This window comes from Maylandia zebra, linkage group LG22 (assembly GCF_041146795.1).
Source record: "Maylandia zebra isolate NMK-2024a linkage group LG22, Mzebra_GT3a, whole genome shotgun sequence".
Lineage (NCBI taxonomy): Eukaryota > Metazoa > Chordata > Actinopteri > Cichliformes > Cichlidae > Maylandia > Maylandia zebra.
In genome coordinates, this window is record NC_135187.1 from 8,734,096 (window position 1) to 8,761,947 (window position 27,852).

The 27,852-nt window shown below is 42.4% G+C and overlaps 1 protein-coding gene across 1 annotated transcript in view; it reads left to right on the forward strand.

Moving 5' to 3' along the window:
* Nucleotides 1-27,852, forward strand: part of nudcd1 (NudC domain containing 1) — a 55,879-nt gene that overhangs the window by 25,605 nt on the left and 2,422 nt on the right. Inside the window, exons 7-9 of the mRNA XM_004569249.4 lie at nt 6,761-6,905; nt 8,994-9,119; nt 17,711-17,870. Of these exons, the coding sequence (XP_004569306.1) occupies nt 6,761-6,905; nt 8,994-9,119; nt 17,711-17,870 (431 nt within the window). The remainder of the gene's footprint in view (nt 1-6,760; nt 6,906-8,993; nt 9,120-17,710; nt 17,871-27,852) is intronic.

Here is a 27,852-nt window from a genome sequence, read left to right on the forward strand (position 1 = left end):
CACCCCCATGTCATACTGTGTATGGTTGTGTGTGTGTGACAAATAAAATTTGAATTTGAATTTGAATTTGAACTCTCGCGGTCTGGTACCAAAGCGGTCTGTGGCCTGGGAGTTGGGGACCGCTGGTGTAGTACACAATAAAGAAATTCAGGACTGGAAAAGTTATTTGTCATGATGATGTCTGGAAACATAATATATTTTGTTTATTATGGTTATAAGTCTCAATTCAGTGTGTGATGTTTCATTTTTGCGCTATTTTATATATATTTTAAAGAAGAATAAGATGTTAAATGTTATGAAACCAACTGAAACTTTCAGTGTTACATAAGTTCAGTCTGCTTTGAAGGCTACAAGTGAACAGATGAAACCAAAGAGAAAAACTCCCTTTGTCATAAACTGCTCTGCAGTATCATAATGTGACACCAGCATAGATGAGTGAAATGTACAGTAATGCAATTTTCTTCTTTCTCACACTTCTGGGGTTGCCATTGGCCCAAAAGCACCACTTTGAGATCCTGGGGTATAACATATATAACAAATGTAACATAAACATGATCTAATCCATGTATTGCATAGAAAATTGTCTTTCAGTTGCTTTTTGGGCTTTATTTTCAGTTTTCTTTATACAACACTGAATCACATTATGTGGGATTTTTTTGACAGTGTTTAGCAGACTCACTGAGTGTTATTATATCTTCGGTGACCCCGCTAGCTGTGCTTTCAGGGTCAGTAGCTCCTGCTTATGTGTTTCAAGGCAAATTGAATTAAATTGAATTGAAATTGCTTCTAGGTAATGAGCCTGGCTTTGAGTTATTCAAGAATATTTATTTATTAATAAATTGGGGCCGCTGGGAAAGAGGCACCTTGAATTGGACAAACTTCTGCATGCAGACCTGTAAGCAGAGCTTTCACAAAAGTGTCGGATAAGGAAAGCAGGACTAAACTCAGGCAGGAAGTAGTGAAACGCTGACACTCACTTAAAATATTCTTGGTCAGTGAAGACCTGGGGCCAAGCCTTCCAATCTCTCTTGCGGCAAAATATTCTTCCACCCGCGTGTTACTGTTTGAGTTATGACTGACAGTAAAAAAAGAAAAGAAAAGAAAAGCGACTCCTATCAGTGCAGGAGTACACGATGTCCACATGTTGTCTAGTTTCCCAATTGTCATCCTCAACAAGCGAGCTGGATCACATTTGTTATCTTGAAGCCACAAAAGGCTTTACGGAGCTTTTCTCAGAAATCAGACTTCCCATCCATCCATCCATCTTCATCCGCTTTATCCGAGGCCGGATCGCGGGGGCAGCAGCTTAAGCAAAGAGGCCCAGACCTCCCTCTCCCCAGCCACCTCCTCCAGCTTATCCGGGGGAACACCAAGGCGTTCCCAGGCCAGCCGAGAGATATAATCTCTCCAGCATGTCCTGGGTCTGCCCCGGGGCCTCCTCCCGGTGGGACATGCCCGGAACACCTCACCCAGGAGGCGCCCAGGGGGCATCCTTGTCAGATGCCCGAACCACCTCAGCTGGCTCCTTTCGATGTGGAGGAGCAGCGGCTCTACTCTGAGCCCCTCCCGGATGGCCGAACTTCTCACCCTATCTCAAAGGGAGAGGCCAGCCACCCTTCGGAGGAAGCTCATTTCCACCGCTTGTATCTGCGATCTCGTTCTTTCAGTCACTACCCACAGCTCGTGGCCATAGGTGAGGGTAGGGGCGTAGATCGACCGGTAAATTGAGAGCTTCGCTTTTACACTCAGCTCCCTCTTCACCACGACGGACTGGTGCAGCGTCTGCATTACTGCAGCTGCAGCCCCAATCCGTCTGTCGATCTCCGGCTCCCTTCTCCCATCACTCGCGAACAAGACCCCGAGATACTTGAACTCCTCCACTTGGGGCAGGAACTCATCCTTGACCCGGAGTGGGCACTCCACCCTTTTCCGGCTGAGAACCATGGTCTCAGATTTGGAGGTGCTGATCCTCATTCCCGTTCCCGTTTAAATTAAACTAATTTAAACTTGACTAAGGGTATTGTAACATCTTCCGTCCATCATTTGACAAACACAAACTTCATCCACTATGATTCAGTCAGTGCTAAATACTTTTCATATAAATTGGCTCTGCTGATCCAGTACTCAATATGAGTTGAGTCACATCCTCTGGTATAAAACCTTTTATTTTTATTACCATCTTTGCTTCCTGTTCCTTCAATACAAGTCCTCCAGTGCTCCATTCAGTGTGAAACCACGTTACACAGTCTATTTCTGATAATCCTTGATAACTTTAAAGGCTCTTGTATCTGAGAGGCAGGGAGTATGAATGCATTTGTCTGTCTGTCTTTGTTGTGTCCAGAGAAAAAAAACAAAACTAAATCATGGAGGTGAATGTGAGAAGCTATCATTTTATTTTGTATTCTCTAAGCCTGATTATCTCTCAGAGATACATTTTACCATCAGTGTCACTTTCTTTTATTCTGTGTGTGTGAGGTTGGGATGAAGTTCATATCCGGAAGTTCTTCTGAGCTCGGAATATCTTACAGAAATCGCACCTCTGTCGGCAGTGCTGACTGTTGTCCGTAACAGTTTATGGTAGACAACAAAATACACAGTTTATTTGTTTCCTGTTTTAAAAAAATGTGAAATTGTATTTTTGTTTCTTTGCAGACTGAATTTTAATTATTGTATTTAATGCAAATACCTGAAAACACCCCCCCAATTGTTCTTCCATTGTTTCGATTGAACATTTTCTCAGTACTAGTGTGTTATACGCTTCATAGACAGACAGCTGAGCACCATTTTTCTTCCATGTGCCCTGAAGTGAATTAAGAAGCTGCCTTTTTTGTCTCTTTTATATCTTCTCATTGTTGCCCAAATATAGACTGATTTCATAACATTCAGCAATACAATAGAGTAAGAATGAGACCGGAGTCTGAAGGCCAGAGAGAAGCTGCAGTGTGCGCACACAGATGAACGCTGTAGAAAGTTCACTATTTTTATCAGTAAAATCAGAATAGAGGGAGTGATGTCATTCAGAAAACCGAGGCAGATCTCTTCATGAGGTACATTGTGCTATATTACGCTTGGATTCAGTGAGTGAGCAATGATAAAGTGGACCATGGTTAGCAATATCTTACTGAAACCTAGGTCTCTTATATACAGAAAGCATTTAGTTTGCAGGCTTTTCATGTATTGTTGGTAGAAGGCAAATTGTTGTTGGTCCACACTTTTGAGTTATGCGGACATTCATGGGTTTTCTTGTTTTGATTATCTTTGCATTATAGTTCTGTATTGTTGAGATTCTGGTCTTTTGTTTTCTTTATGTTCTGGTTGTCTGTGCGTTAAATTACTGGGACGTTGTTTATACCCTTTTTGCATCCCCATTCTCTTCCCTCTGCGTCCATGTTTTGCCTTCTGTCTCTGGTTTCTGCCTTGCCTGCCTCACAGCAGAACCTATCAGATTAAAATTAACCTTCACTTGGCTGAGGTGACAGCAGTGGTGACATCAGCTGTGAGCAGAAGGACTTCTTGCTTTTCAACTAAACAGCTTCAAACTTGTCTTTAGAGATGCTTGTATCCATGTGCAGCCCCCTGCTGGCTGTACCCAGGCAGTGCAAGTCTTTGGGCCGTGCATTGGGATAATTTTGTTAACACAAAGTTTCATGTTGCCTTTGCTGTCCTTGAGCGTGGGGCCATTTGCCAAAAGTAATGTCATGGCTGCTTTGGTGTAGTGTCAGATTGTATGACACCTCCTGACTTTCTATAACGTGGTGCGCACAGCAAGACCATTGTGGAGGCAGTATGCCAGCACAGGGATGCACATAGGTGGTCCACAGGTGCGCATTCGCTGTCAAAATAAAAGACGGGCACCAGATAAGAAGTTGCAAGTTTGCGTACATAAGATTTTCTGGAGGGGGATAGACATTTGTTTAGAACTCTTAAAGATGTCGAAGAAGCTACTTTAAGCAATTACTTTGGCCTGCCTGGCCTGCATTTGTATAGCGCTTTTCTAGTCCATAGGACCCCAAAGCGCTTTACACTACATTCAGTCATCCACCCATTCACACACACATTCACACACTGGCGATAGCAAGCTACATTGTAGCCACAGCTGCCCTGGGGCGCACTTTGGTGTTCCTCCACCTCCAAAGAAATGTCAGAAGGAGTCTGAACCGCAAAAAGAAGTGCCTATTCTCGGAAAAGTGGTTGCAGGAGGTGAGCTGGCTTCAAACAGATGATGACCGCACAGAGATGTGGTGCAGAATATGCCACAAAATCCCACTCTAGCGGACAAAAACAGTGCCTTTTATATGTACGCAAACGCACGTTGCAACTTCTTATCTGCTGCACGCCTCGAATGCGCACCTGCGGACCACTTATGTGCACCCCGGTGCCAGCAGTTCGGCCTCTCTATGACATATCGCCCCGGGATCATCCCCAAATGACGCAGTGAGAGATAACTGCAACAAGAGGAAAACATTTTACTGAAAACCATTAGACTGCAGAAGGAGAATAAATGGTTATAGGCCCAGTCTGGGAAACCGTAATCACAGCTTCCCCACCCGCCACCCCTCTGTAGTCAAATGACTGAAAGTTTATTTAGATAAAACTCTTATTTTGTAAACTCTGCTGTCAGTCGGCCTTTTATATTGCTGCTCACAAAGTGGGCTGTAACAACTGACTGTAACAGATTCAATTTATTTGAATCAGTCAGCTAAACTTATGTGAATGTCATAATATCGCATGCTTACAGCCTAATTGCCAGCTTCTGTTACTTCACTGTCTCTGATATATTTAATTAACATTGCATAATGTTGCTGCTGACTGAAAACGATTTGGTTGACATGCTCATTGAACTGATGATCATCACTGTGTTTTGACACTGTTAAGCTGCATGTTGTGAAATGTGAAACTTTACAATCACTCTGTGCACCATTTATACCAGTGACCGGCGGTAATTTCATTACAAGGAAACACGATTACACACCAACATAGTTCATTATGCTGCATTTGCTTAAAAGAAAAAAGCACGTAGTACTTTGCAGTGACTGTGGAGCCTCGGTGCTGTGAAAAAGCATTTGCCCCCTTCATTATTATTATTATTATTATTATTATTATTATTATTATTATTATTATTTCATATTTTTCATACTTTAGAAAAATGTAAATATTAGGCAGAGATAAATGGTAAATGGACTGATTCCTATATAGCACTTTTCTACTCTCCCGGAGTACTCAAAGCGCCCTATACAACATACCACATTCACCCAATCATCGATTAGGGTTTAGGATTAGGGTTAGTATCTTGCCCAAGGATACTTGACATGCAGACTGGAGGAGCCAGGGATAGAACCACAAACCTCCGACCAGTAGATGATCTGCTCTACCTCCTGAGCTACAGCCACCCCAGATAACACAAGTAAATATAAAATGCAGTTTTGAAAAGAGCCATCCGTCTATTATCGCCCGCAGGGTATCACAGGGCTAACACATAGAGACCGACAACCATTCACACCTATGGGCAATTTAGAATGATCAGTTAACCTCAACCCACGCATGTGCATGTCACTGGACTGTGGGAGGAAGCCGGAGTACCCAGAGAGAACCAACGCAAATATGGGGAGAACATGCAAACTCCATACAGAAAGGCTCCGGCCAGGTGGTGAAGTCGAACTCAGGACCTTCTTGCTGTTAGGCAACAGTGCTAATCACCGCTCCACGATGCTGCCCGATTTTTAAATAATAATTTCCTTTATTAAGGTGTTTATTATAGATTTTAAGTGTAAATGGACAAAATTGAAACCGAAATGTTTATTTTATTCTTAGTAATAAATAAGTATGCAGAAACAATTTGTGCTGCATTTGATTTTAATACATTAGCTGCTAGAGTTACAAGCTTTTTGTTTGAATTTGATAGTAAACATTAAAGCTTTGTCAAACATATTGGAGAAGTGGCCCAGCTATTGTTTATTATTGATCCTGATCAATCTGCCACTCATTTTCTCTTTCTTTATTATCTAGTCTTGTCAAAAGTTTGAAATAAATCTCTAAAATATTCAGCTTGAAATCGTGTAAGAAAAGTAGCAAATGAGAGCAGCCGGACAACTCACCCAAAGCTGGAAATTCCCACCACATGAATTAAATTGCATTAATTGAGTTCCTGGATTAATTATTTCAAAAAACTCAAAATACACCTCAAACTAAGGCTTTATGATGTTGCAGTTATTTTGATTTATTGTAAATTTAGTCTTAATTTCAGTCATTCCATTGAAAGGACAGAGACGATCTTTTTACGAGAAGTAATACTGCAGCTTCTTAATGATATTAGGATAGGAGTTGGTAACATTCCAGTTTTTCTCCTTGATGTATTCTGCAGCACAGCCTCAGACACTTCTTGCTTCAGAGAAAGACGATTCATGTCAAAACTGTTTCTGCCCGTCTCAATCTTTCCAAGCCTTTCTATGACCTTTGTCATCATCACTGGAAATTAGCCTATTAAGCTGCTACTGATTGGATGTTTACTCATTGATTGCATCATTTTCATCCAAAGTACTATACATACTCTGCAGGCTCTCAGATAGTTTCTTAAATTGTGGAAGAAGAACTTGCAGCTTAAACCATCTTGTGTAATTTAGAAAATCGCTTAGTGAGCTTTCTGAAGCTGCCTGTTTGCACATTATGTGCTTAAATGTAATGCTATTTCATCGACAGCCCTTTTGCTAATGAGTAATACATGTATGATTTGTAATTTTGTATTCTCCGACTCTGTCCCCAGCCTGGAGGTGACCCTGCAGAAGCGTGGTGAGGGGCCCATGTGGCCGGAGCTGGTGATGGGCGACAAGAGAGGGGAGTATGTGATGAGTGATGAGCAGGCCGCCCTCATTCATGAAAGACTGACTCACCTTACCTCTGAAGACTTGGTGAGGCTCACTCTTCACATTACACTGATTAAATCCAGTGCTAAATATAATGAGAAACATCTTTTATCTGTACAACCAATATTCTAAATGACTAGCCACATCCTGTCCAGTTTCTGTATATTTTTATTATGTATATTTTTTAATGACAGCAAATTAAAATTAAAGACGGGAGTGGTGGTATGAAACACATACATATGAAAATGAATGAATGAACTGAAGAAGCTTCTCTGATGAGAGGTGAAACATCCTCAAAAAATGTAAAGAAGTCCAGTCATTTTTCTTTCCAAGCTCCTTAGAATACAAAGTATGAAAGAAACTTTGTATTTTTATATACTTTTAATTCAAAGTTGACATTGCAGGATTGCATTGAAGTAAAACAAAATCCCTCCATCCCACGAGCAAGAAGAATTAGACTTAAAATATCTGTGACATAGAGCTTATTGGATATGATGTTATTAAAGAGCCATAGATTTATTAAGCTGCTGGAAATATTCTTTAGAGATCTTGGTTCATGTTGACATGGGTATACCACAGGCCAACAGGCACCATGATGAAGATTCAGCCAAATACCTTTCAGAAGTTAAAACAGGCGCTGAAAAGCCAGTTGGCAGGAATAAGATCCAAACTATCAGTACATGCACACTATTGGTCATCAGAAACCCAGCTGGAGTAATACTGATGTTAAGACAGGAAAATTCCTCACAATGCCTGGACGTCTCCAGTGTTGAGTGAGTGAGTGTTAGAGATGATTTACCATCCACAGGTGGAGGAGGTGGGTGACATGAAATGGTAAATGGCCTGTATTTATATAGCGCTTTACTAGTCCCTAAGGACCCCAAAGCGCTTTACATATCCAGTCATCCACCCATTCACACACACACACACACACACACATTCACACACTGGTGATGGCAAGCTACATTGTAGCCACAGCCACCCTGGGGCGCACTGACAGAGGCGAGGCTGCCAGACACTGGCCCCACCGGGCCCTCTGACCACCACCAGTAGGCAACGGGTGAAGTGTCTTGCCCAAGGACACAACGACCGAGACTGTCCAAGCTGGGGCTCGAACCGGCAACCTTCCGATTACAAGGCGAACTCCCAACTCTTGAGCCCCGATCGAACATTCTACCAGTGGCTAGAAAAGGCCAGGTTAAAAGACAGCAAAGAGGCTCCAATCATGGCAGCACATTTACCAGATCCATAGAGGCAGAAGTTTACCACAGCTAGCATGATCCAAGATGGAGGCTGTGCAAAATGTAGTTATTAATTACATTATTATATTTTAGGCATTAAAAATATAATTTCAACTGAAGAGTTTGCATGTACTATACTGGCAGATTACAGAAATACAAAAATGGTTTTACTGCTATACTATATGATTGAAATATAAAGATATTATAGGTTTTTTTAAACCATCGTAATGGTAAAAGTGTAGTTTCATGACAACTTAAACTTATTCAAGGATAACTGGGAAGTTATCAATGAGATGTTTTTTTTAATGTTCCTGATAAGTAAGTTATTCCTCATGTTACAACAATACTCTTGTAAACATCAATTTCCTTTAAAGCTGTCTTTTTCTCTGATTTGTCACACTGCCACATATTATATACTTGTGTTTTATATATATAGTGCATACGTATTAAAATAGATGGGTAGAGAGGGTTTCTTGGTATAGAAGGTGTGGGAAAATCTTTAAGCAGTTTATATTCACCCGACCCTCTGTGTGGTTAAATCATATTGGCTTTGCTTTCTTTGGAGGTTTTCTCATGACCTCTCTTACATTTCTTCTTTCTTTTAACATCCCCTCCTCCCCTAAGGTCTCCCATCTCTGCTCCCTTCCTCTTCAGCTGCTCTGAGCCCTCTTCCTCTGGACGACTTGTACACATCGTAGCTCTCTAGTTTTCAAGAGTCGCTCACAGTTGCCTGTTCATCAGCATTTTTAGGCAGCTCCTCTCTAATCCTCGCCCTTCGTTAGTATCGTCTGGGTCCACTTGAGACTCTTGGTGCTAGCTCTGCCTTTTACATGTTAATAAATGCAAAGCAAGTGTAACCATGGCCTCTGTCTTGCTTTCTTTTTTTGTCCAGAATGGAAACCCTGACAGGGACAAGCCCCCTTGTAACTCTCAGGAGCTGGAGGACTGCGATGGGTTTCCTGAAGACAGCTTTAGCCTCACACACTTTGATGAGCAGTCACTCAAGCCCACTCAGGTGGTGAGTATCCTTTCTCTTCTTCACCGGTAAACACTTTGAGTCTCCAGCTCTTCAATTCTGAGCCCTCAGATTTAACATTTCCAGACAGCTGTCACCTCTGTCCATCCGTTATTTCCTTCAAGCACACTGTTAGCTACCTGATGCTTTGTGTGAGCATGTTTGTATTCAGCGTCTGCCCCGGTGAATGAGCTGTTGTTGGCATTGCCCTTTAACAAGGCACTTGATCAGAGAGCACCACAAAGGCCCACTGAAGAAGAACAGGCACACCTACTTCATCACTCATCCTCGTGATATGAATAGTAAGAAGGTGAAACGTTGTACCTGATGGCTATTCTTATAAACCTGTGTGTGCACAATATATTCATCAAGGAGCAACATGGCTCCACGTTGGGTGGTCAAGTGGTTAGAGGCACTGTGCATCGCTGACAAATGGATCTGATCTCATGTGCTGCATCAAAGTGCAGATTTGCTTTCATTTTCCTGTCATTTTTTTCTGGTTGTTTCAGGGGATTTTATATTGTTGTTCAGATCACAGCTGAGTCATATATTGACTTTTTCCTTTTGTATGGACAACGATGTGGACTTGTCACCAGAGAGATTGATGGTATCTGTCCACTGAATATAAAACACTTTGGATCACTAGGGCGCCTTTTGTCAAAACCCAGACAGTCTTTAGGGAGAATCAATTTTAGCATTAGCATTTTGATAATGGTGTATGCCAGAAAAGTCTTTCTTTTCTTGCTGTCTCATGTTTTTTAACCTTGAGTGAGGCAGCTGCTATGTGTCTTCATATCAGTTCTATTTGGAAAGTTAGAAAGTGTGATTGTGTATATAATAGTTAAACAAAAGAGATGAAATTCTTTTCATTTATCTATAGAAAGCTTGAAGTATGGAGTGCTTTGAGTGCTCAGGCAGAGTAGAAGGTAAGAAAGATCCAGTCCATTTAAAATTTGAAGTGTAAAACAAACCAGAAACCAAATGTTGATCTTAAAATTAAAAGTTGAGCCTCGCTGACCGCAGTCATCATATTTTGAAATGCACAGTTTTTACTTTGAAAGTGAACGGTCACCCTTCACAGTTTGCATCGCATTTTTGAAGTTCACCAGCACTCTGAGAGTAGATGGAGACTAGATGTTTCTAGATGAGTCGATGTCTTTCATGCAAACTATTGTCATCCGTGGGAATCTGCTAGCAACCAAAACAATTGTAAGGAGGTTTTCGGTGCAGGACTACATCCTTTTTAGGACTAATTTCGCCTCGGGACTACCAGCAACCAGTTGCAAATCAGTCACATGGGTCACCGAGTTTTGTGGCTACTTTTTATCCTTTTTAAACATTTGTAACATTTGTTACATTTTAAACAAATGTAACAAATAAGTGACTTTTTATTTCCTCTCACACCAAACAAGCAAAAATACAAAGTGTTAAATAATGTTTTTACTGCACTCTTCCAACAGAAGGTTTGTAAAGCTGCACACTGAAATATCATCCCTATATTATTTGCATTTTTTTTGCTTCTTGAATGCGTTCAGTTTGCATGACGAGAAATTAGCAACTTTGTCTTTGTTGTCCATTATTCGCCCCAAGGTGAAAAACGGACGTCACAGTTTGCAGTTTCTTTAGAACAACATCTATTTTAGTTGATTCACAGTTGATAAGGAAAGAAAGGATTTAATGGGTTTTGCATTTGTATTTTAAGGACATGCCAAGTATGCTTTCACATTTATAAAAAAAACCCCAACAACATCCTATTGCACACTCCACTCAATGACGTGTTTGTAAAAGCAGCAGTTTCAACCTCACTTCTGAAGGAGCATAACTGGATGTTTGTCTTCCACCAGCCCGGATACTGTATATAGCCAATTGCAAAAGCTCTATTCATGTGTGAATATTAGACCACAGTACATCCGCCACTGATGTTCCCTTTTCACTTTTCTGTGTTTCGTTTGGGCAAAATAATTCCTGTGTTCATAATGAAAAATTCCCCGTCACAAAAACTCTGTAAAATTGAAGCCTTTCATTATTTAATGAAAGCCTAATAACAACTAGTGAGTGTCCAGTATAGTGTTTCTGCTCAGACTGTGATGAAGGGCTAAATAGGAATAAAAGCCCTTTAATGTTTCTCCCTTCATTTACTCTGCAAATAGTACAACCAGGCAACCTGCAGCTCTTAAATAAGTTTGATTGTAGTTGTTTCTGTTCCATCAGTCTTTTGAAGGAAGGCTAAATCTGTGTGTTTGTGTGTGTGTGTGTGTACATGGATGCGTGAGCGTGTCTGTGTACAGGATTTCATCCAGGAAGCCTTACTTTTCCATTCTTTGGCTCCGTACCTCATTTTATCCACCTTAATGCTTCAGCCGCCTGCCTGCCCACTAGGATACCTGACCTTTTTCAGAAAGCCTTTTAGCTTAAAATTTGGGCTCCTCCTATTAATTTGCCACCTTTGACTGTGTGTTTGTCTGCGGTTCTGATCCCACCTGAAAAAGATGAAGAATGGTTTTTGTGTGCTTTCCTCAGATGGAGGCTGAGTCACATCTACTTTGGTCACCTGTAATGGATTTTGCAGCCGTGCTTATCTCAGCATCATGTAAGCTGTGCAGCAGGATCAGAAAGTATTTTATGATATCATTTGTTACCATAAAATGATAATTGGATTGAAACGTTTTCAGACATTTAAGTTATAAGATATATTTGAATGTTCTGAGAATGGGTGTTTTGCTTTTTCTTGTGAAAAAGTTTTCTGTTTGTTGATGGCAGTCTGTCAGCGCTTCGTCTGTTCAGAGCTCTTCTACGCTCTTTGTTGCTGTTAAATTTGCCAGCAATTTCCTGCTTGGATGAGGTAGAGTTATTACGAACAGTCCGACCTTTGAATGTCATACTGTTATGACTTTATGTCTGGAAGGGAACTCAGTTTAACCCTGTTGGGGTTAGTATAAGATTGCTAAAATGTTCAGAAACGAGCAAATTTCTGCAAATTTCTATATGTTAACATCCTGGCCATGACTGCCTGTGAACCCTTCCTAATGCAGTCAACATCACAGTCACTAAGTGCAAATATGGGCTTTTAAGGAGCGACAGAAGCCAGTTCTCATTAGAAAGCAAGTGCACTGCATTTATGATGAGACAAAACAATGATGACATTGTGAAACAGACTACCGCACTGTTATTTATTATATTTTATCTTGGTTCCTCAGCTATTACATCAAAGGCAACTTAAATTTAATAATTTTAAGCAAATTCTGCCAGAACCGTTATGACTTATAATTTACAAACAATAAATAAATAATTAAAGTAGAGAGCTGTCTTAACTAAGACACAATGGGAAATTCACATTGTTCTGACCTTCTAATCCTTTCATTTAGACTGGTACTGGTCGTGCAGTTTAATTTATAATTTGTTAGACTTGTGATAGTGTTCGGAAGAAAGAATTTTTACATTTTTTATTTGTTACAAATTCAGCAAATATCTTCAGCTGATTCCAAGTATTGAACTTGTATATAGTAGGTGTTCACTGGAATAGTTTACAAAGACACCTTCACAACATCTAATCAAGTTAGGAACACTCTCAGAAAGACAGGTGTGTCATTCTCAAGGTTTACAATCAAGATTGGACGACTGTGTACCTTGTATTTTCGTGTATTTCATTACAGCAACGAGGAAATCACTGTGAAACAGCTACAAAACTTAACTTTTTTTTATTTCAATTGGCCCGAGAGGCAGTGTAGAGGTGCTTAATTTCAGTGTGAAGATACAAATGTGGTGTGAAGCTGGCATCTGTTCAGGTGTTGCATTGTCGACCAGGACAGGTGTGATTCTACAAACTAGTCATCTGACAATTGCAGAGCACAAAGAGCTTCCCTGAACTGCAGTTTGTTTTGGGGGGGGTTTGATCAATGGGTATTACAACACAAACACGCACAATCACTGGGAGAGACATCCCAGCCTCCTCAGGTGGAGGTAGAGTCACACATTTATGATATGCAATTTCCTAAAAAAAGGCTTTGATTTTACACGCTGGTTATAACTGAAGGTCATATTTGACTGCCCTTTGGTGCAGCTGGCTCCCTTGCTGTCAAACAAAACACTTGGATGGTTTTTAAAAGATAAAATTGAGCGTCTCGGGCTGATTAGAGTGTAAGTAAACAACGCTTTGTCCTCTCTCTGTAAAGGCGAGTGAGCAGCAGCCTTCTAAGAGCGTGACGGCAGCAGTGATGAGAGGGAGTTGGCATTTCAGCTGTTATAACAGACATCTGGCCCCTGCATACAGATGCATTTTTTCCCCTTTTCTGCAATACCAAGTTCCCACTTCCTGTCATCATCTATAAACCATTTGATTAAAAATAAAACAGCTTTTACTGACAGGTTTTTTTGCTTTTTTTGAAAATGTTAGCAGGTATGAGTAATTATTAAGTACTTTTCTATACAGGCTTCAGTGGCAGTACCTTGCATTGTGCATATATTATGCAACCGCTATATAATATACCTAAAAATGTCTTAACTCACAGACTGGGTTATTTACGCAGCTTTTTAACCATGTCATGGTCTTTCTCTTGAAGTTAAAAGCAGTGATTGAGCACTGAGATACAGATCAAAGGTCTCTGAACTGGATGTTTTCAACCTTAAGAATAACCAAAACTTGGGAGAGCAATTAAATTAAAGCTAAAATTACATATTTTGATTGCCTATGTTTAGGGTTGATGTCATCACGGTGACAATTGAGACCTCAAAGGGTTAAGGAAGCAGCAGTATGTGTGAGGAAAAAGGCTTGGATTGGTTTCTGGATGAAATCTCTGACAGAACCAACCACAGGGTGGGTGGCTGTCGACTATTTGGAGTGAAAAGAGAGCAGAATGAATAGATGAGTATTGTGCAATGACAAACCCACACTGGGCAGGTTGTAGGCGCGAGTGACTGCAGAACAAAAACATGTTGCTCTGCATCCAAAAGATGCAGTACCTGCACCACCTCTATGTACAGTTATGGTTCAGGTAAAAAAGAACAAAGAGGAAAAAGTATGAGGTGCTGTAAAGAGAAGACCAAATGTTAATGCCAAATAGTGCTTCCACCAACATGTTCTAATCCTGGTACATAATATAATGTGATGTTTTCAGATGCCACCTGCATCTCCCCAGTATGCATAAGGTTTCCTTTGGGATCAGTGCCTTTGATGCACTGGCATCAGAGGTATTTGCTTATAAGAGATAACATTTTAGTCTTAAGTAGCATGTATATCGAGCAGGAGACCGTGGTTTGCTTTTTTGCTTCTTTTTCATTTGTTTTGTTTCACACTAAATGTAGGCAATAAATACTTGGATCATGATTTGGAGTAAAATCATCTCTCTTATTGGGAAGTTGGGATTGACAGTCAAGAATTGGGAGTGGCACAAAAGGAGGCCTGCTGTGTAACTGAGTTATGCTTGCAGATGTGACAAAAATGGCATTTGTTGACATTGCAGGAAGGCGAACTAGCTGATTCTACAGAGGAGGAGCCCGATAGTTGAAGGCTAAGTTCTGCTCTGTTGCCATAATATGGTGCTATGAGATATTTAAGATATGATGGAGCTTGGTCATTAAGGGAGAAGGGTTTTATTTTGTATTCTGGATTTTACAAAAAGTTAGTGAAGAGATGCTTAAATGGAGAAATATGATTTTGTAGTCCCAGTGTTTTGGATCAACTGAAGGCTTTTCACAGAGCTATGGTGACATCATGATGAAATGAAAGGGTAATACCTCAGCCTAGAAATAAAGAATAATTAAACAAGTCATCCGTTTTTTTTTTATTAATTTATTTTATTGAAGACACATTTTTCATTGTGTTTTCATTCATAAGATCCTGATTGGTGCATACATGCATGACATCAGCTGAACCCTGCTCACTTCAAACTGATCAGAACAATAAAAATGGAGAGTGTGTCTTTTTGAGGAATTTCCACTGTAGCAATACACAGGCCATTTTTTTTAAAGTTATGTTTAACTTAAAAAATGCCAAGTTCAGTTTATAAGCCTTCATCAGGGAGGTTGTTTCTTTTAGATTACACATGAAAACTAATGCATTTTAAATGTCGTTTGAAAGTAAGTGCCTTGGAATACTTGTATATATTCTATATAAACTTCTCCTTTCCAAAGAGCATCTCAAACAAAAACGATCTGAATGCATAAAGCACTTCTCTTTAGGTCCATTTAAGCAGTATGTATTGTGGCAACTTAACCACCCCCGGTTCTTAATCATATTCAGTGGCCTTAATGCCTTTTTTTAATGCATTTTCTTATGTGCACGTTCTGTGGAGATGCAGGAAAACTGACGTAAGATGAAGGAAGAAAAGATGAGACAGTGAGACATTCACCTTATTCTTTCCTATACTGTTGCTGCATTAGATTGAACCTTTCCTACTGACAGACAAAAGTCCTCTGTTTCTTTAAGAGCTCCGCCTGTTCTTTTACATTTTTTTTTTATCACTCTCAGTTGTGAATATTGTATCTCCGTGTTGAAGCTAATACAGGAATTAGCAGGAATTCTGGATTCAGAAGGATAATCCACTGCTCCCTTCAGTTAAATCCTTCTTATTCAATAAAGGCTTTGTGAAGAAGCTAAAGTAGAATACAATACAAAATACAATACAATACTAATACAATCACTATTTCTATAATCTTTTTAGTGTCACTCTGTTTACTTTTTGTCTGGGTTTAAATTGCCACAGCTTGTAAGGTGAGACCTGAACCCCCTGCAGAGAAAGGTGTTTGTGAAAATAATGCAATAAAAGGCTTAAGATTGTTTTTCTGTTTTTTGTTTTTTTCCTTTCCTGGAAACAAGCAGCAGAATATTAGTATTCTGAAAATAGTTTTATTTACCTCATCCACACGTAGGTAGTTTTATGTACAATAATCATGCTAAGAACAGGCAAAAACAGGTTCGCCTACAGTGCTTAACAAATGTATGAGACCACATGTAATAAAAAACAAGAAAACAGATTTTTAAAAATCTTTAAAAAAAAAATGATGCTATTTATTAGGCAAATAGCAAACTGAGTTCACATTTTTAAACCCAAATTTTATTCGGGTCCCTAGAAATCAGTCAAGCATGTTAAACCACTGGGACTAATTTTTATGTTCTGGGATGCAAGTAAATGTCTGTAATTTGGCATCTGAATGAAAAAATAATGTGCTATTTGAAATTCATGGATAATAACAATAATTATATTTTAGTTACAAAAAAGTAATTTCAATCAAAGAGCTACAGAAACAGAACTTAATTTTTGATAATTACCAGTACTGTTAATTTATGGCAGCTGTTGCATAAACCTTACAGTGTGTGGTTATGTGATAAATTTTTTAAGGACTTACCATTAGCTAACTTCTAACTCTGGTCTAAAAAATGTTTCTTTGATTCATATATTAAAAGCCACAGGTGGTAGTGATCCTACCAGGCATGTAATTTGTATGCAGAAACCCTGGATGTTGGTATGTCAGTATTAGTCAGCAGAGCCAGTATTGAGCCAATGTAGTGCTAATTGTCACTTTTATAGTTTAATACAGCTGAAACTGCGTTTAACGGTGATGTTTTCAAATGTGAAGCATGTATTGGTATGCAGTGGTACTGTTTTATAGCAGAGATTACTCAGTATCTTATCACAGGCTTTCTTTTTTATATGTCTAGGCCTGAATAGGTCATTGTTCCTCTGACTCCCTGTTGAAGTCTTTCATCAGATGTAGTCACGCTGACTGCTTACTTACTACAAGATCCATGGTAGTAACATTAAATGGTTTATAGGGAGAGGGAGAACTAATCAATGAGATCACATGCAGTAACCTTCAAATTAATGAAACCTGCACTCGTCCTCCTCTGGCAGCTCACAAACTTGTGATTTAAGTCAATTTAATTTGGTACACTTATTTGTATTTCCACTGTTTGTTTCGTATTCACTAGTCATGTCACAGGGCAGGCAGTGGCATCGTTATCAGTCACCTCCCCCACATAAAAACACACAGAGGCTGTACCAAAGCCTCACACTCCAAGTCAACCACAACTGGCAAGAAAATGAGTTTTAGAGAGGAGAGATGACGGCTTCCTAAATGGCTCTTCATTGTTTGCTACAATCATCCACCAGCTTATGAGCTGGTTTATGCAGCGTTTTGAATGCTTGTCAAAAGTGTATTGAGATGGGGAGGACAACGCCGCCTGACAGCCTCTGAGACAAGTTGGCAGTTTTCATCAAGTGAGGAATCAGTGTGAACAGTCAGATGCCGAAAAGGAGTTATGTCATAACAACAGTCGTTTTCTCTCCAGAACAAATGGAGTTGGAACAGAATAGCAGCAAACCACACAGAGTTAGGACAAGCACATTAATCAGAATTTAGTATGAGGCAAATACAAACAAACCTGCTGAACTCAGGTTAAGATGCAAAATACAGGGAATAGCATTTCATGTTTTGTTTTATCTGCATCGTGCAGTGGAGGAGATCAGAAAGAAATCACCTCGTACAACTAAAAAAATCACAGTACTTCACGAGTCCATCACCACCTTTGTCTTTGCTGCTGAACCTCTACAACCTCGGGACATCAACATAAAACCCTCATGTTTGTGTGTCTCCAGGTGAATCTAGGGAGTCACCAGTACCTGTTCACGGTTGACGCGAACCCATCCGAAATGCCGTGCCTCTGCCTCCGACATGACGTGGACGCTCTCGTTTGGCAGCCTCGTCCTGATCAACCCGGTAACATGTGGGAGCACATCGCCACATTCAATGCTTTGGGTAAGAGTTTAAAGTTGCAACACTTACTCTGTGAATTTCCCTCAATTATAGACCCACTAAACCCAAACACATAAGGAACACCTGTACAATTATCCTATGAGGCTACAGTGTAATGCATAAAATGCAGATGAAGGTCAGGGGTTAATGTTCACATCAGACATCTGAATGAAGGTAAATCTCATCTGTTCTCTCATGGTTGTTGGTAGTAGACAGGCTGGTCTGATCCAAAATGCTCATTTGTTGTTTGCCACAACAGTCTGTAGAGCTAACGTGGGATTATATAAGGGGCAGTTCTGCTGAAAGGAATGCTTTGTTGATGAGAAGATGAGAGGAAAGCTCTTCATCTGTGCCGATCTGAAGTCTGGAGACAGATGGGCCAAGCAAGCAGAAGAAGACCTCAATTCTTGTTGGCAAACAATAGAAATTTGTGGCCACAGGAAGCACAGACTCATAGAAACCGTACAAATACTGGAGAGAACGCATCCTGATCTGGTAATTCTGAATTTCTGTCCCAGACTGCAGATGGTAGTCACTTCCCCTCGACAGCATGAATCCTTTCTGAACCAGCCTTCCTTGTCTCAGCAGTCCAGACTGCTGGTGTCAGTAGGTCTGTGATGGCGTGGAAACTTTTCTTGTCACACTGAACACCAGCCACAGCCTATCTGAGTGCTGTCGCTAACCAGCTGCATCCCTTTATGGCCTCAGTCTGGGGGCTTCCAGCATGACTATAAACAATGTCATAAAGCGAATTGGCTAAAAATGAGTTCTGAGATCTGTCATGGATTCCCCAGTCACTGTAAAGGAATCCAATAAGATGTGGTAGGATTTGAGGCTTTTAGCTGCCAGTGTACAAATCTGCAGTCTCAGTCAAAAGTGAAACCTAATTTATGCCCCCCTGGACTCAGGTCTGTTACATTGCCTCTGCTACAAAGTTTCCTGTTAACCTTTTTTTTTATTATTTTAATTTTGGGCAAAGAGAGCAGTTAAAGACATGCAGCAAGGGACAGCAGGTCGGACTCGAACTTCAGCCACTGCTTTTGGGCCGTAAGGCATACGGGCACCTGGTCAATCAGTAAACTGTACTGGTGCCCATCCTTTTTAGCCATTTAAGAGTGTTTGTAGTTTGAGAATTGACTGGATATTCAAAGCTTTTTCCTCTGTTTGACTTTCTGCCTGCCTCATCTGCTCAAAAAAGAAAAATAAGGCTCGGAACATATTGTTAGAGGAGCAAAGATCTGCCTCTGAAATGTGCTGTAGTCACAGTTTGGTCCAGCGGCTTCCCCCAGTGGGCTTCCAGCATTAGTGAAGATGGTTGAAACCCTGAGATCATCTCCAGGATCAAAACTGGTCACAAAGGCAGATTTTTGCAAATATCTATTTTTCATTTTGTAGCAGCATAGTGCTTTTTTTCCAATTATTTTTTTAAAAGTCAGGTCAAGGCTCCAAAAGCCCAAAGGCGATATAAGGATGGCGGCTCACAACAGTTTTTGTTGCTACATGGATCCTTTTAGTTCAGCTGGGTGTTTTTCCTTTTGTTATATTTCTTTAAGAGTTCAACATGTGTTAATTACATAAATAAAATAGCACTTCATGGATTTCATAAGCAACACACCTTAGTTGTTCACACAAAGCATAAAGGTAAAAAACAATATATACAGTGTTATCTTCATTTTAGATGTCAAAAAGTATTTGCGGCTCCCAGTGTTTTCTTTTGCGTGGAAACCGGGTCCAAATGGCTCTTTGGGTGTTAAAGGTTGCTGACCCCTGCATTAGACTGTTAAAGCCATCCCCTCCTATTCCTCGGTGTCAGCATCTTAAACCAAGTCAGCTCTATAGGAAAAGTATGGGCCCGAAAGCTGGACATCACCAGTTTGAGTCACCACTGAAGTGTTTTTTTTTTTTTTCTTTTATGAAGGTTTGGTTCATTAAATTTTTTTCAAATCGATAAAGAGATAACAGAAACAAGTTTTAAACTCAGACTTTCTCTTACTAGGAAGTCTAACAACAGTGCCCTGGCTACATTTAAGAAGTGAAACCTTGAACTGTTGTCTTGGAACTATTTTTCTACCTTGATCAGACACTGAAAAAAAACAACAACTGATAAGTTATTCAAAATAAAATTCTTTGCTGGGTCCTAATAAATTGTTTACTATTCAGTTTACACAAAGTGGTGTTGATGACAGGAAGTACAAATTGAACCTGGTTTTACAAATATTAGGTTCAAAGCAGAAAAAAGACAAATTCTTTGAAACTGAAGGCAAACAGGTCCCAGCATTTGTAGTTTTATACTAAATCTTCATACAATAGCGCTGCAGTGAATCTTTAACAGTTGCTGAGTTTCCGGTTTTCAGCACATCTTTCATGATAACACACTACAGCGCCTTTTAAGCCTAACAAATATGGTTATGTTGTCAAACCAACACTGTTTGCAGCCATTTGCCACTCGAGAGGAATAAATGTTGCTTCCCAGGCGCTTCTCGGGCCTGTTAACATTAAAACAACCTCCAGCTGTGTGTGAGAGGCAGAAACTGGGAAGATGGCTAGCCAGTAGCTTCGGCTTATATTTAATAAAGGAAATGATACTACAGTCAGGGCTTAGAGGAAATATTATTGTTTCAAATCCAAACAGAAATATCGTTTTGCAGAAAGAGTTGCTTTTATTCTGTAAAAAATCACCTGTATTAGCAGAGAAGCTACGCCACTATGTCTGTAGTGCAAAGTTTATCCCAAGATGTATGAGTCACAGTAAATGTCAAACTGATGTAAAACTCTTATCTTTATGATCTAAAAAAAAAAAAAAAGACAGCATAAGATGAATAATTAATTTCACGCGCTGATAACTTTACATTTAAGTCCAGTATCACGCTGCTGCTGCTCCTGCTGCTGCTGCTCCTGCTGCTGCTGCTCCTGCTGCTTCACAACTTCAGAGGATAGACAACTAAATGACTGCTTTAAAAGTGTAGTTAATGATAACGGGGACGGCTTTGCATATAAACATTTTAAACTGCTCTGGATAATATACCTGAGTGTGAGGACTGCATCGTAACGTGTCTGTTAGCTCAGACACTCACCGATGTGCTGAGATTGCGCCTGTTTCCAGAGCCGCGTCTCTTTCAGTCTCCTGGTCTGTGTAATTTATCTCCTCACTTGTCTCTTCTCATCTTAAAACAACAGACACCTGAAGCACTTTGACAGCCGTGACTTCTTCATTTCTCTTTTGTTAAGAAGGCGCACTTACCAAACAGCACATTTCTGTTTGGAGTATATCATCCAGTTTTGGACTGCAGATGGATCCCTGGTGATATTTTCGGAAATTACCTCGATGAGTCGGAACAAGGCACAGAGAGAAACAGGACTCAAAATGTGGATGCTTGAGTACCAGAGATCATCCTTGTAACGTACTAGAAACGACTATGCCACACCACCATTAAATGTATTTACGTGAAAGAGTCCTTAAAAAGTTTGTTAATGTCTTAAACACTTCAGTTTGCAGAGGTAGGGGTTTTCCTGCAAAGAAAAGAGATAATTTGACTGTCAAATGCCAAAAATAAGAGAAGAAAAGAACTATGAAGTAAGGTGGCACAGTCTCTTTTACTATAACCATAACTACTATAATTATAGTAGCTATAACTATGTGGTCTTATAGTCTTTATAAATGAAAACCCCACAAGAATTTCCAGCATGCAGTGATGGAGTTTATGGCCCCTCTATTCATGTAAATGAGGCAGTACCACTGCGTTGTTATGGCCTTGCTTTATAGTGTGGCCCACCTGCACAGGCTGTTTTTCTTTGGGCAGATGGATAATGGTTTTGTCAAATAGCTTGAAAATAACAGACACTCCTGTTGGTTTAAAGCTGGTGTCCCTAAATGCTTATTGGTCAGATAGAAGGTGATTTAAACTTGGGACAGTGGTATATATGTGAGGGCAACGGTGCTGTTTTTGTTTTTATTTTCACAATAATGAAACCACAGCGTGGTTAATGTGTGCTTCCATTCCATGATTGGTGTTTTGAAGCTCTTAAAACCTCTTATATTTAACTTGCATATATCTGTGTGTGTTTGATATGTTTCCTTAGATAATACTTTTCAGAGATTTGAAATCTATAAACTGTCACGGTCCTGGGTCTCCTGACCCAGCGTTTTTAGTTCTTTGTGATTTTTGTATTATTGTACTTGTGTGTGATTTATTCTATGGCTTCTAGTTTTGATCCCTTGCCCTTCATGTCTCTCTGTGTCCCCTCTGTTCTGTGTAATTGTGTCTTTGCATGTTTGAGTTTCTTGTTTTCTGTCACTCTGCATTGTGCATTATGTTCTCATGGTTGGTTTTTTGTTACTCTCTCTAGTCTAGTCTCTTGTGTTCCCAGCTGAGTATTTCCCTGTGTATTTTGGTTCTTAGACCTCTGCCTTATGGTTTATGTCTCTGTATTTCTTAGTTGCTGTCTCCACTGTGTCAAGTTCGCGTCTCTGTGTGATACTTCCTGTTTTACTTTGATGGTCCGTGTCTCATGTGAATGCGTCCTGCTTTGCTTGTCTCGTCAGTCCTGATTTCTCCCAGCTGTGCCCTCCTTCTGTGTCTCATTCCCCTCGTTACTTCCCAGTGTATTTAAACCCTGTGTTTCTCTGAGTCAGTGTCGCGTCGTCCCTCTTGCTGTGTGGATCTCCCTGTGTGTCTCTCTGTGAGTTTTCAAAGTTCCCAGTTTAGATTAGTTTGTATGTTTTTTCCCTGCCAGCAAATAAAGCTGAGTTTTGAGTTCACCTCCCTGAGTCTGTGAGTCCTGCACTTTGGGTCCAACTCCTGCCTGCCGCACAGCGATTCATGACAGTACGACGCGACCAGACATGGACCCAGCAGGCTCCTCCCGGGAAAGCGATTTGGCCCGCATCTTCAGCCTGTGGGAGCGAGTTTCCCATGCCTCGGACATTAAAGCAATGTCCATTGGGATAAACGCCATCGAGGCAATTCTCAAGGGGAATCCCCATCTTCGCGAGCTCTCAGGATTTTCGGGCCTACTGTCCAATCTGCAGAAAGCCAAGGAGACAGTACAAGCTCGCGAGCTCGTCATACCGCAACAGCGACCGCCACAATCGGGAAACGTTTCCACGCCGCTGCCACTGGACTCCTCTCCATCCACCCTCCACTCTGACTGTCACTCACCCGCTGCTTTTCTCGCAGCAATGTGGTCGGAGGATGAGGAGCCGGCCGTGATCTCTCCGTCGTTGCCAGTTTCCTCCATCACCGCACCTCCGGCTTCCCGAAGAAAACGGCATTCACGCCGCCGACACCCACCGCCACAGCCAGACCCCGAGACGTCTGAGTTGCCAGCTGTGGTGAGTGGAAGGGACAATCAAGAGTTTCCTGACTTTGGGACTGTTTATTCCGGGGCTGTGTTTTTTCACTTAGCTGCCCAGCCAGAAGCGCTAGCTCCATCTCCTGTGTCCCCGCTAGCACAGCCATTAACTCCACCACACGCTCCATTTTCACCTCTACCATCGCTTCAGTCATCAGTTCGGTCTGCCACTCAGTCGCCCTTAGTTCCGTCATCCACACTACCACCTGTTTCCCTTCCACCACCACCATCACTACACCCAGCCATTCAGGCTGCTACTCAGTCAGACATTCAACCCATAGCCCTGCCGTTAATATGCTCTATAGCTGAGCCACTAGCCGCCCGACCCGCAGCCACTTCAGCCACTCCTCCACCCGTCACACCTCCACTACAACCATCACTGCAATCCCCAGTGCAGTCTCCAGTGTCCCCAGTGCAGTCTCCAGTGTCCCCAGTGCAGTCTCCAGTGTCCCCAGTGCAGTCTCCAGTGTCCCCAGTGCAGCATCCCTTAGCACAGTCATCCACTCAATCACCAGCTCCACTTTCCCCTCAACTATCACTACCACCTCTAGCTCAGTCTCCTGTGCACTCACCTCTGGTTCATTCTCCTGTGAAGTCATCAACTCCCCTGCCTACTCCGCTCTCACCACCTCCGTTACAACAGACATCAGTTCAGTCCCCTGTGCCAGTGCAGACGCCCTCAGTTCAGTCTCCCGTGCAGTTATCTACTTCACCAACATCAGTAGCTCAGCTCCCACTCTCACCCGTGTCTCCAGTAGCTCAGCTCCCACTCTCACCCGTGTCTCCAGTAGCTCAGCTCCCACTCTCACCCGTGTCTCCAGTAGCTCAGTTAGCTGCCCAGCAGCCTCTCTCTGCTCAGTCTCCTGTGTCGCCAGTTTTGCTCATTCACTCCATGCAGAGAGGTAACTTGATTTCTACTCAGGGTACTTTTCATGGTTTAGCTGCCGTTGGCACAGTTGGCCACTCCAGGGCTTCCCCAGAGGCTAGGTCTCAGTCCCCAGCTGATTCTGGACCCCTGAAGTTTAAGCAGCCCCCTAAGAACTGCACCATGTTCGCATTGCCTGGGCAGAGTCAGTGCTCAGTGCAGCGCCAGTTGTCCTCATGTCCGCCAGAGGACTTCATGCCTGTTGGCTTTGTTTTAGCCTCCGCTGGAGGGTCCGAGGGGCCCGTTCAGCCGCCCGTCTCCGCTGGAGGGTCCGAGGGGCCCGTTCAGCCTCACGCCTCGTCAGCTGGAGGGTCCGAGGGGCCCGTTGAGCCTCACGCCTCGTCAGCTGGAGGGTCCGAGGGGCCCGTTCAGCCTCACGCCTCGTCAGCTGGAGGGTCCGAGGGGCCCGTTCAGCCTCCTGTCTCCGCTGGAGGGTCCGAGGGGCCCGTTCAGCCTCACGCCGCATCAGCTGGAGGGCCCGAGGAGCCTGTCCAGCCGCCACCTGCGACCGCCTCGTCGTCGCCTGGTCCGGCTGCATCTGCCTGTGCTTCTGCTACGCCTGGGCCAGCCTCTGCCTGTGCTTCTGCTACGCCTGGTCCGGTCTCAGCCTCTGCTTCTGCTACGCCTGGTCCGGTCTCAGCCTCTGCTTCTGGCCCAGCTTCGGCTTCAGCCTGTGCTCCCCCTGGTCCAGCCTCAGCCTCTGCAGCTCCGCCTGGTCCAGCCTCAGCCTCTGCAGCTCCGCCTGGTCCAGCCTCAGCCTCTGCAACCTCGTCTGGTCCAGCCTCCGAGTCTTCGTCCTCGTCTGGTCCAGCCTCAGCCTGTGCTTCGCCTGGTCCGGCCCCCGCATCGCCACCGTCTGGTCCTGCCTCGTCTGGTCCTGCCTCGTCTGGTCCTGCCTCGACTGGTCCTGTGCCCACCAGGCCATGGCCAGCACGCCTGAGACTGGGGGGCCGCCGCTGCCTTCCGCGCGGTCGGCCCCCTGAACTACTCCGTCGTCTCCTTCGCCGCCGCCGCTGCCTTCCGCGCGGTCGGCCCCCTGAACTGCTCCGTCTCCTTCGCCGCCGCCGCTGCCTTCCGCGCGGTCGGCCTCCTGAACTGCTCCGTTGTCTCCTTCGCCGCCGTCGTTGCCTTGCGCATGGCCGGCCTCCTGAACTGTTTCCACGTCGCCGCCGTTGCCTTCCGCACGGCCGGCCTCCTGAACTGTTTCCGCATCGCCGCCGTTGCCTTCCGCACGGTCGGCCCCCTGAACTGGTTCCACGTCTCCGCCGTTGCCTTCCGCATGGTCGGCCCCCTGAACTGCTCTGTGTTTGGGTTGTTTTCTTGGGCTCCGGTGTTTGCCGTGCTCTTCTTTTGTTTTCTGTTCCGAGCCCTCCGTCCTGGGCCCCCGCCGCCCGCCCTGGGTTGTTTTCTGTTTGGTTTTGTCTTTCTGTGTTTGGGCTGTCTGGAGCCAGCCCTTGAGGGGGGGGTACTGTCACGGTCCTGGGTCTCCTGACCCAGCGTTTTTAGTTCTTTGTGATTTTTGTATTATTGTACTTGTGTGTGATTTATTCTATGGCTTCTAGTTTTGATCCCTTGCCCTTCATGTCTCTCTGTGTCCCCTCTGTTCTGTGTAATTGTGTCTTTGCATGTTTGAGTTTCTTGTTTTCTGTCACTCTGCATTGTGCATTATGTTCTCATGGTTGGTTTTTTGTTACTCTCTCTAGTCTAGTCTCTTGTGTTCCCAGCTGAGTATTTCCCTGTGTATTTTGGTTCTTAGACCTCTGCCTTATGGTTTATGTCTCTGTATTTCTTAGTTGCTGTCTCCACTGTGTCAAGTTCGCGTCTCTGTGTGATACTTCCTGTTTTACTTTGATGGTCCGTGTCTCATGTGAATGCGTCCTGCTTTGCTTGTCTCGTCAGTCCTGATTTCTCCCAGCTGTGCCCTCCTTCTGTGTCTCATTCCCCTCGTTACTTCCCAGTGTATTTAAACCCTGTGTTTCTCTGAGTCAGTGTCGCGTCGTCCCTCTTGCTGTGTGGATCTCCCTGTGTGTCTCTCTGTGAGTTTTCAAAGTTCCCAGTTTAGATTAGTTTGTATGTTTTTTCCCTGCCAGCAAATAAAGCTGAGTTTTGAGTTCACCTCCCTGAGTCTGTGAGTCCTGCACTTTGGGTCCAACTCCTGCCTGCCGCACAGCGATTCATGACATAAACCTGTAGTGTGTTTAGTATTGATTGTGCTGCTTAAGGCTCTGCTACACAACACAACTACACAAGCTAATTTTATTAAGGACAAATGTTGAGCTGCAGGAGAGAAATTGCTGGTTTTGCGTTTTTGAACTGCTGTGGTGTCAGATGGGAAATCTTAGGCATGCAGGAAGTGGCTCATCAGATTGCAAGAGTGAAAGATGTTTTTCAGCAGCAGAGGAACAATAAAGTCTCACTGTCACTAATATCAGGAAGCAGATGTACAAACAATGTGTACATATGTGAAGGCGTACTGGAGCAACCTGGTATTTATAAGCAATTACACGCACTCACCTAAATGAAACTTTACAGCACTGTCTAACATTTCTAGAGTCATGTGGCTGATGTGATGAGACGATAAAATAAACGATGGTGGATGGAAACCTTAGGTGCAATTAGAGGGGCATTTAGTAACTCAGTTATTTACGAATAATCATGAACTCTCATTAACATCCAACTGTTTCTTTCTATGCGGTGGTCTTTTTACTTTATGTAGTTTATATAGGTAAAGTGTTTTCCAATGAAGAATTCAGCATTTTCTGTATTTGATTCTGATTATTAGGATGTCGCTAATATTGATGATTTTACAGGTTTACACGGCTAATGAAAGCCGGTTTGCTGCAGGTGCAGAAACTCACTGACACAGCTGAAATAGCTGTTTGTCTTTGCAGCGCTTCACACTGACAGATGTAATAGCTAGTGCAGCTACACGGACGAATGCAAACTGTGGGAGTGCAAATCAGGCCTGTGCACATCTCCCAGTATGAAAATGACTCGACACTTATAAACATCTTTATAAATCAGATGAGTAAGAATGACTGTTTCGTGCTTTTGGCCCAGCTCTTTGGTCTTCTTGAAGTGACCTTGGCAAATATGCAATTTCCAGTTCAGTGAACGCAAATGATCAAAGACTTATGTTGTTCAAAGCTTAAGGAGTGAACCGTCCATCCATCCATTTTCTTAACTACTTATGCAGTTCAGGATTTTGGAGCCTGTCCTTGCTGTTGTCCTGGACAGGCCGCCAAAAAAGGAAAAGCTTTGTCAGTGTTTCAGCTTTTAACATGATTTAAAGCATCACTGCCAAACTAACTGACTTATTGATTAATTGTCCAAATTTCAAAGGGGGCATCTTTAAAGGAATTTAATTGTCTCTGATTTTAGATTCAAGAGGCTGAAACTGGAAAATTCTTTGTATTTACAGTAATTTGATAAATTACTTAAATAATGAATGAATCAGTGACTGTTTCTTTTCTTTCTGTTACATCTATTTAGACCTTTTCAGTATCTGTAACTATTAACTGAACATGTCTGCTGTGGTGCGTTCTCTTTCTAGCTAATTGAATTCTCTGGGTCATTGATCACACGTCTGCTTTCTGTATTGAACACCCTTCTAAAAACATGGATCTCTGAGGAATGTTTGGGGGGACTGAAATATTTTAGCTTCACTTGAGTTCTTATTCGTCCTGCAATTAGCTTTTTCCTCAGCTG